This window comes from Microtus oregoni, unplaced genomic scaffold, assembly GCF_018167655.1.
Source record: "Microtus oregoni isolate MIOR12 unplaced genomic scaffold, Mior012 000074F_006, whole genome shotgun sequence".
In the NCBI taxonomy this organism is placed as follows: Eukaryota; Metazoa; Chordata; class Mammalia; order Rodentia; family Cricetidae; genus Microtus; species Microtus oregoni.
This window is the reverse complement of record NW_024543993.1, coordinates 318,339-328,275: the sequence shown is the minus strand read 5'-3', so window position 1 is coordinate 328,275 and position 9,937 is coordinate 318,339. Positions and strand designations below refer to the sequence as shown.

Below are 9,937 nucleotides of genomic sequence, written 5' to 3'. Positions count from 1 at the left end.
AGAGGTGGTATCTGGCTCTTATGCCTGTTTATGGGACCCTTTTCCATCTGTTGGGTTGCCTTATCCAGCCTTGACGTGATGGGATGTGCCTCATCTTACTGTAGCATCTAGTTAATGTCCCTGAGAGACCTGCTCTTTTCTTAAGGAAGATGGAGGGGGCATGGGTCTGGGGGAAAGGGGATCTGGGGGGAGACTGGGGGAAGGGGATGGAGGTAGGGGAAACTGTGGCTGGAATGTAATATATGAGAGAATAATAATACATTTAAAAATGGGCTTTTGTTTCATTGGTATGCTGATTAGCTGTTTGTTTTTGCCAAGTGAACACAAACTATACTCAGAAATCCTCAGTTGAAAAAATGTCTCCATTAAATTAGTCTGTAGACAAGTCTTTGGAGACATTTTCTTTTTTTTTCTGTCTTACAAACTTTATTAGTGCTGGGGAAAGGAGGACAGGCAGCTCCGGTCTCTCCCTACATTACTGCTTGCCGTTGCCATTGATGGGAGGGTTCAAATGGTCAGGGGAGGACAGGAAGGCCTTGATCTTGGGCCGGGCACTGAGGCATGCCACATAGGCACTGAGCAGGGGGAAGTTGTCCAGGCAGCCAGGGGCCAGGACCTGGTGGATCAGCAGCAGATCTAGCAAGTTGTAATCGGCGAAGGAGATCTGGTCACCCACGATGAAGGCTTTGCCTCCTTGGTTCTGGGACAGCAGGGTCTCGAAAGGTTTCAGGTGTCCAGGCAGGGCCTTCACATAGTCATCCTTCCCTTCCTCATATTTGGTGTAGATGAGGGTGATGTATTTCAGGCGAAGGTCTTCCACCCCATCATTCACCATATCCACCAGGGCAGCCTCCTTCTGATGTTACCATCTACGCAGCTCGGAATTCGTGCCTCCATCTATGCAGCAGCCATGCTGCTGTACACCATTGTCTACTTCCCAGTTCGAGGGCGCTGTGAGGCCATGCACATACTACTGGCTGACCAGGACCAGAGCTGGAAGGAGGAGGTGGTGTCCATAGATACTTGGATGAAAGGCTTGCTCAAGTCCATCTGTCTGTATGGGCAGCTCCCCAAGTTTCAGGATGGAGACCTTACCCTGTACCAATCTAATGCCATCTTGAGGCACTTGGGCCGATCCCTTGGGCTTTATGGAAAAGATCAGAAGGAGGCTGCCCTGGTGGATATGGAGACATTTTCTTGAGTAAAGATTGAAGTTGGAGGGAGGTCGCAGCCCCCTGTGGGTGGTGCCAGGCATGTGGTCCTGAGCTGTATAAGAAAACAGGCTGATCAAGCCATGGAAAGCAAGCCAGTAAACAACACCCCTCCATGACCTCTGCTTCTGTTCCTGCCTCCAGGTTCCTGCCTCAACTTCCTGCTCTGACTTCTCTTCATGAACTGTAAGCTGAAATAAACCCTTTCCTCTCCAACTTCCTTTTAGCCATGTTGTTTTATCACAGCAATAGAAAGCCAAGTAAAACAACTGATGTTTAATTTTTTTTTTGTGTATTCTGAACACTAATCCTCAGATGTAGAGTTGGCAAAGATTTTTTTCCTCACTCTGTAGACTCTTCTTTAGAATGACAGCTTTTTATGCTGTATAGAAGCTTTTCAGTTCCACGAGACCCCATTTGTCAATCATTGGTCTTATTTCCAAAACTACTGGAGGAGACCTGTTCAGAAAGTCATTACCTATATTTATGTTTTGAAGAGTACTTCTTACTTTTTCTTTTATGTGTTTCAGGGGTGTATTTGGTTTCATATGGAGGTTCTTTTTCGTTTGTTTGTTTGTTTTGGCTTTCCAAGACAGGGTTTCTTTCTCTGTGTAGCAGTCCTGGCTGCCCTGGAACTTGGTCTGTTGGCCAAGCTGGTCTTGAACTGACAGAGATATGCCTGCCTCTGTCTCCGTAGAGTGCTGGGATTAAAGGTATGTGCTACTACCACCTGACCATATTCAAGTTCTTGATCCATTTGAAGTTGAATTTTCTTTGAGAGTTAGAGATCTATTTTTGTTCTTTTACTTTTTTGGTACTCTGGCTTCCAACTATCATTTAATGAAGTTAATTTCTCCAATGCATTTTTGACATCTTTATAAAAAATATGGTTGTTGTATTTGTGTGACCTTCTACTTGGGTTCCTTATTCTATTCCATTTATATATTGATATAGGAAGTCCTTCTGTATTTGTGTTGCTTTCATTGGTTGAGTAAAGAAACTGCCTTGTCCTTTTGATAGGGCAGAACTTAGATAGGCGTGGAAAAGAGAACTGGATGCTGGGAAGAAGGGCAGTGTGGCAGATGCCATGGTTCTCCTGCCCGAGACAGATGCTGGTTAGACTCATGCTGGTAAGCCACAGTGAAGTGGTGATACACATTAATGGAGATGGGTTAAACCGATATGTAAGAGTTAGCCAAGAAGAAGCTAGATATAATGGGCCAGGCAGTAATTTAATTAATACAATTTCTGTGTGGTTATTTTGGGGGCGAAGCTAACTGGGTGGGATGAAACAAAGGGGTCTTGTACTCCATACTACAATCTATGGTCTGTTTTGTGCTAGTATCATGCTAGTCTTATTATCACAATTTTTATTCTAAATGTTCGCGGAGCAGCTGCCAGGCTGGCAGAAATAGTTGTGGGTCCCTGCAAGATCCCCTGGTGGTTTAAGAGCAGTGGCCCATCCCTGGCAGGCGGGCGGCCCCTTCTTGTGGCGAGCGGGCAGGGCCAGCCCTCGGCGGTCTGGGAGAGCCAAGCGGGCGAGTGTAAACCGGTGGTGGGTAAAAGACACATAGACACATAAAATAGGCATAAAGCAGACATTTATTAAGGGAGAGAGAGAGAGAGAGAGAGAGAGAGACAGAGACAGAGACAGAGACAGACAGGAGTGAACAGGTGAGAGAGGAACAGTAAGTGGGGAGCCAAGATGGGTACAGAAGGTCAGAGGTAGCGGGAGTGGGCGTGGCTTGTCTCTTAAAGAGACAGGAAACCATAACAACAATTCTGTAGTATAACTTGAAACCAGGTGTGGTGGTACATCCTATATTATTTTTTCTTTTGAGCATTGTTGGGCTATCTTTGGTCTTATTTTATTTCACATAAAATTTAACATTGTTTTTCTGTGTCTGTGAAGAATGGACCTAGAGCTTTTGTTGGTATTGTACTGAATTTGTGGATTGCTTTTGGTAGAATGGTCCTTTTTATATTTTTTTCCCAGTCCATGAATGTAAAAGGTTTCGGAACAAATGTAATAATTTAAAAAGGAAAACCTTCTAAAGAATCAAGACAGAAAGAACACATTGTAAACAGAGCCTTCTTGCATTCATAAACTTTGCATGATGTTCAGTAAACAGATCTTCAATATTTCCCACACTTTGATTTCAACAAAACATTTCCTAATCTATCTCCCAAAAATGAAAAATATGGGAGCCAGAGATGATCATAATACATTGTATACATGTATTGCATTCTCAAAGAATAAGGATTTAAAAAGCTGTTACCAATTGGCAAGCTATAGGCCTGAGAATCCCAGTGTCCACATACACATACTTATCAGCTTGTCAATTATAAAGCAGGTGGGAACTCCGGTGGGATGACGCTCTCATAACAAAGCAACAGGTTTCATACTCGGGAAGGTCTTAACTATGGTTCATTTACTTGAAAGGCCTTAGGATCTCCGCAAAGGACAGCTAAGTCCCACAACCACCCCCATCCCCATTGTGGAGATATAACTTTGGGTAGGGCAGCTTTTTTTTTTTTTTGTTAGCTTCGGGGTGGGTTTTGTGCCTGAAAGAGCAAACAATAGCATCTAATTTACAATTTTCTTTGTAATTCTTTCTTTGTAATTTGTCTGTTATAGTCAAGTTCCTATGAACTTTATATTGTTATTTTGAAAGGTTACAGGTTTGCCTTCTGGAGAGTGATACTGGGGGTTGAACCCATCATGTACATTCTAGGTTAAGCTATATCCATAACCTTTGTTGACTTTTTTATTTTGAAATATGGTCTTCTTAAGTTGGCCAGGCTGACCTTGATCTTTACTTCAGAAAGATCTTAATTTTTGATCTTCTAGCTTCAGCCTTCTGAGTAGCTGAGATTTCAGGCCTGTAGCACCAGGGCTGCCCAGTTTTGCATATTTTTTTTCTTTCAAGACCCACATATATTTCTATTAATGTAAAAGCACAGTTCTAACCTTTTTATACTCTATTAATTGTCATGATCTTCGAATAAAGAAACTTACAATATGATGTGTCGATATGCAATGTGTCAGAACTGTGTTACTATCATGTTCCAGTTGTATGTGTGTATACTTTCTTTCCCTTTTCCTTTTTTGTGGGTATATGTGTGCATGTGTATGCATGTGTGTATGTTTTTGTTTGACCATATGTATGTGCATGTGTGGGAGGCCAGAGGACACTTCCAGGTGTCATTTCTTAGGAACCTTCCATTTCTTGTTCTTTCAAAAAATATTTTTAAATTATATGCATATGTGTGTGTCTCTATGTGGATTTTTGTACCTGAATGTGGTACCCTCTGAGGTCAGAAGAGGGCATCAGATTCCCTGGAGATGGAGTTACAGGAAGTTGGGAGATAACTCATCTGTAATGGGATGTGAATGCCAATCCTCTGCAAGAACCGTAAGTGATGTTAACTACTGAGCCCTTCTGATTCTGTTTTAAAATTTATTTCTAAGTGACAAAATTATACAAATTGATGGGGGTATAATGCGATGCATAGGCATATTGCCAAATGAGAGTGAACAGCATATTTATTATCTCCAAAAGTCACTTCTTTGTAATGAAGCATTTAAAGCCTTCTTGTAGCAATTTTGAAATGTGCACTATATCATTGGTAATTAGAGTCATCCCACCATGCAGTATGATACAAGGACTTCTTCTTCTCTTCTAGTTGCACATGAGTCTCAGCCTCTCTTGCCCCTCCTTCAGCCTCTTCTCCCAGCTCCTGGTAAGCATTACTCTACTTTCTGCTTTTAGGAGATCTAGTTTTTTTTTTAAGATTCTATTATGACTGCAATCATGTAACATTTGTTTTTCTGTCTAGATTATATCATTGATCATAATGCATTCCAAGTTTAAATATGTTCTCACAAATGGCAGGGTTACGTCCTGTTTATGGCTGGATATTATTGCATTGGGTATATATGAACATTTGCTTTATCCACACATCAGTGTATGGAGACTTGATGATAGCATGAAGTGGAGTTGACTCTCTGAGTTGAATCTTTTTGGTGACCTTTGATCATCCTGTACCTAATATTTGTGTCTTTTTCTAGGTTTGGGAAGTTCTGTGGTATTATCTCTTAAAATAAGCTTTCCAGAACTTTGTTCTTAAGCCTCTCCTGAAACCTGCAGAGCCGAGTATTTGCTCATTCAGCTCTGCAGTTCCTGGGAGTGGTTTTTATTTGTTCTCATTTTCTTTTCTTGTCTGTCTCCGCCTGATGCTGGGCCTTGCCATGGGAAGGTGGTCTATTTCTTTCTCCTTTCCTCGAGTGGGCAGGAACTCTTCATGCTGTGCTGCCTTGGCTTGGGAAAAGGATGAACTGGGAAGGCCTCATGACTACCATAATCACAGTGATCCTGCATCATAACTTGATTCCACAATGATATACACAGTCCAGCAAGAGACAGGCTGTCTTAGTTAGGGTTTTTATTGCTGTGAAGAGACTATGACCAAGACAATGCTTCTAAAGAAAGCATTTAGTTGGGGTGGCTCACTTACAGCTTCAAATATTCAGTCCATTATCATTATGATGGGGAGCATGGTGACATGCTGGAGGGCATGGTCCTGGAGGAATAGCTGAGAGTCCTACATCCTGCAGGCAACAGGAAGTAGGCTGACTGTGACACTGAGGGAAGCTTAAGCAAAAGACAACAAGGTTGTACCCACTCCAACAAAGTCACATCTAATAGTGCCACTCCCTATGACATTGGGGGAGGGGGGCAGCAATTGCATTCAAACTGCCACATAAGCTAAGGCCCACACTTCTACAATCCTTCAGCCACTGGGGTTTATTTACAGCATGAACTTCATGGCCAGTGGCTAGCTGACAATGAAGGGATTCATGATATAACTCTGCCTGGTGAGGGCTGGAGTCCTTGCTTGAGGTGAAGACTGGTCCAGGGCTTCATCCTCAGGCACAGGCCTTGGGGTCAGGGGTTGCTGTGCTTTGACTGATGCCTTTTTTTTTAATTTAAAAAATATTTTTCATCTATTATACATATGGACCATAGTTTCTGGTATCTCCTCTCCTTCCCTCTCTCCTCTCCTCCCCACTTCCCATGTACCCCCCTTCCACTTCTCCTCTGCCTCTGTTAAGAAAGGGGCAGGATTCCCGTGGGCTTGATCAAAGCCTGGCACATCAAGCTAAGGCAGGACCGAGCTCCTCCCCTTGCATCAAGGCTGGGCAAAGCAACCCGGCATGAGAAACAGGTTCCTAAAAGCCAGCTAAGCACCAGGGACAGGTCCTGATCCCACTACTAGGAGCCTTACAAAGACACCAAGCTACACAACTGTCACCCACATGCAGAGACCTAGGTCGATCCCACGCAGGCTTCCTAGCTGCTGGTCCAGCGTCCATGAACTCCCAGGAGCCCAGGGCATCTGTCTCTGTGGGTTACCTCTCATGAACTCTACTAGCTGGCACAATCCCTCCCCCTTTCTTCAGCAAGCTCCTGGAGCTCCGCCCAGGATCTTTGCATCTGCTTTTGGCTGCTGTATTTTATTTTTTATTTATTTATTTTGGCTGCTGTTTTTATATCACTGTTGTGGGCCTGGTGCTGAGTACCAGGAAAGATTCCTGTGTTTACTTCCTTTTATTTCCCCCCTGGTGTCTTTCTTCACACAGTGCTGCCCACGGTTGAGGGAAGGATAGTGGAGGCAGCCTAAGGCGCTAGCCTGGGTCTTACCTGAAGCTCATTGTAACACCATCTGTAACTCCAGTTTCGTGGATACAGCGCCATCTTTTGGCCTCAGACGGTACTGCAGGCATGTGATACCTATACTTTTATGCAGAAAAATTCATATACATAAGGATAAATCATTCAAAAATGTTTCTTTCTTGAAAATCTTTGATCTAGAATACCTCTCCTACCTCTAGACATAAAGATTCCTAAACGTGGAATGTGAAAGTGGAAGTAGGAAAGGATTAAAATGAAAGGTTTGCCATGCTAAGCATAGCTGGCATCAGACCTTGCTGGTCTCTTGTATCCTTGCTGTAACTTTTGAAAAAGAACACTGGGTCATTTCTGCCTCGACAGGCCATCTTCTACAATAACTATGAGTTAGAACAACGGAGTATCCATTCCACTTGTCATTTTAAGTGTTTTTTCTTTATTATATATTTTATTTGAAAAAATGCACACAACATATTCTGATCATGTTTTCCCCTCCCCCAATTCCTCCCAGACCCTCTCTACCTGTCTACCCACTCAACTCTACACCCTTCCTTCCTTTAAATAGACAAAGAAAAAAACAAACAAGAATTTAAAAAAAACAAAGAAAATCACAATAAACATACACACACTACCAACTCTATAAAAACACATCACTAGAACCATAATATATAAGTAAAAGGCCAGTAAGAAAAAAAGTGCCCAAACAAAGCAATATGAGACAAAAGTCTACAAACATAGCCTCTGGTTCATTTGTGTTGAAGCTGCACACGCAGCCACGGTATCCATGAGCTCATGTGTGCAACAGTTGTGTTGTGTCTAGAAGACAGTTTCCTTGGAGTCCTCCAACACCTCTGGCTTTTACACTCATTTGCCTCCTTTTTTTGTAGCTTTCTGAGCCCTTAATGGAGAGGTCAGTCTGTTAGGTGCTCTGTATGCTTCTTGAATTTTGCTTGGTAACTCCTTTAGGTTGGGAAATTTTTCTTCTATGGTGTTAAAAATATTCTCTGTTCCTTTGACCTGAGTTTCTTCTTTCTATATCCCTATTATTTATAGATTTTTATCTTTTCATAATAGCCCATAATTTTTTTATATTTTGTGTCTGGAGTTTTTTTAAATTTTTATTTGACTAAGGTATTCATTTTTTCTACCTTGCTTCAACACCCGAATTTCTCTCTTCTGCGTCTCACACTTTGTTGATGAAGCTTACTTAGAAGGCTTGTATTTGACTTCTTAAATATTTCGATTTGAGTTTTATCTCAACTTGGGTTTTCTTTAGTGATTCTTTTTCTACTTTCATGTCTTGAATAGTTTTTACTATTTTATTACACCGTTTGTGTTTTCACAGACTTCATTAAGGGATTTATTCACATTCTCTTTAAGGTCCTTGGACATATTTATCACTGCTAATTTGATAATCGTGTTTTTAGCTTCAGCTACACTGCATTTGTCAAGGCCTACTGTAGTCAGGTTAACTGGGTTCTAGTAGACACATATTGTCTTGGGTGGTCATATTTGTGTTTTGTGCTTCTGTCTATCTAGAGTTATCATTATTGCGGTGATTCTAGGTTTTCATACCTGTCTTACTTTTGATATGTGGGTGTTTCATTTCTTGATTCTATTGCCCTGTCAACACCAAGAGGCAGAGTTCCCAGGGAGTGGAGATGTGTTGGGAGGAGGAATTCTTGCAAGTAGTCTGCAGTAGGACAAAGACTATCTGGAGAGATGGAAATAAAAGGGTGGGGGTCTGCACCAAGAGGTGGAGTCTCTGGTTCATGCAGTTGAAGTTGGAGGAGGAGTAAGAACAAGTGCAGGGCTACTTGGCTGCCAGGGAGTCTGGAGAGATAATACTGGAGGACGGAAAGGGTGGTGAGAATCACCTAACAGAGTCCCAGACCCATGTGGCCACTGGGCTTCGCCAGTAGGAAGAAGTGTTTCTAGGTATCAGTGAAAGACACAAAGAAAAGGCTTACATATGTGGTTTTTAAAGAATTAAAAATATTTTGTGTTTATTTATTTATTTGTGTGTGTGTGTGTTTGTGTATGTGCATGTGGGGGCTATGTTGGGTTCTCTCTTTCCAGCACATGGGTTCAGAGGATGAAACTCAGGTCATCAGATAGGAAGCACCTTATCCACTGAGTTATCTCATCAGCTCCTCCTTGCTACATTTTAAAGGAATACATAATTAAACATTTTTTTATTTATTATGTATACAGTGTTCTGTCTGTCTGTATGCTTGCTGGCCATAAGAGGGCACCATGCCTCATTACAGATGGTTGTGAGCCACTATGTGGTTGCTGAGAATTGAACTCAGGACCTCTGGAAGAGCAGTCAGTGCACTTAACCTCTGAGCCATCTCTCCAGCCCAGGAATAAATAATTATATTGTGTATGTTGAAGAAACAAAATATGTTATAATATTTTACATACATATGTAAGTATATATACAGATTATCCATCATCTCATTATTTTCCTCATGCCTTGTCACAGTTTCTAATGTGCATGTCATTTATTTAGAATGAAAGGTTATTACCCAAAAAAGATGAAAAGCAATAGTTCCAGAAGCAGGACTCGTGCATTGGAAAGGATTCCACATCCAGTTTGCTGCAGATAAACCCTTATTTACTGAGAGTGATTTGGGCCTTTTAAGATATGGATATAAAACAGGAAGAGGAACAAAAATATAACCCCAAAGGCTATTTAAACTACATAGTGGCGAAGCAAGATCTTAAGTTCTTTAAGAAAGGATCTGTTTGAACTGTTTTTCCTTGTCCTGCCAGTCCCTTCAAAGGAATATTTGGTGTGATCTTTAGTGACTTTTTTCTCACCAAAGAAGGGTGTCAGGACACTGCAAGGCAGTGACTGGAATTGATTGGCACACCCACCTGTCTCCCAGATCTCTACGAACTTCCTGAGCAGGTCTGTGAAAAAGGAACAATGAATGACTCAAAATCGTCTTGAAAAGAATAAAGCTCCTGAGAATGGTGAGCTGTGGAGTGGGCTGTTTGCACTCAGGCTCACACTTTTCACTCAGG

At 41.9% G+C, this 9,937-nt stretch overlaps 1 protein-coding gene across 1 annotated transcript; it reads right to left on the bottom strand.

Moving 5' to 3' along the window:
* Positions 1 to 414: 414 nt before the first annotated feature.
* Positions 415 to 6,970, bottom strand: LOC121441267 (glutathione S-transferase P-like). Its single transcript, XM_041642410.1, has 2 exons — positions 6,917 to 6,970; positions 415 to 856 (listed from the first exon to the last, which is right to left on the bottom strand). The coding sequence occupies exons 1-2, from the start codon at positions 6,968 to 6,970 to the stop codon at positions 476 to 478; spliced, it is 435 nt and encodes a 144-aa protein (XP_041498344.1). The 3' UTR covers positions 415 to 475.
* Positions 6,971 to 9,937: the final 2,967 nt, after the last annotated feature.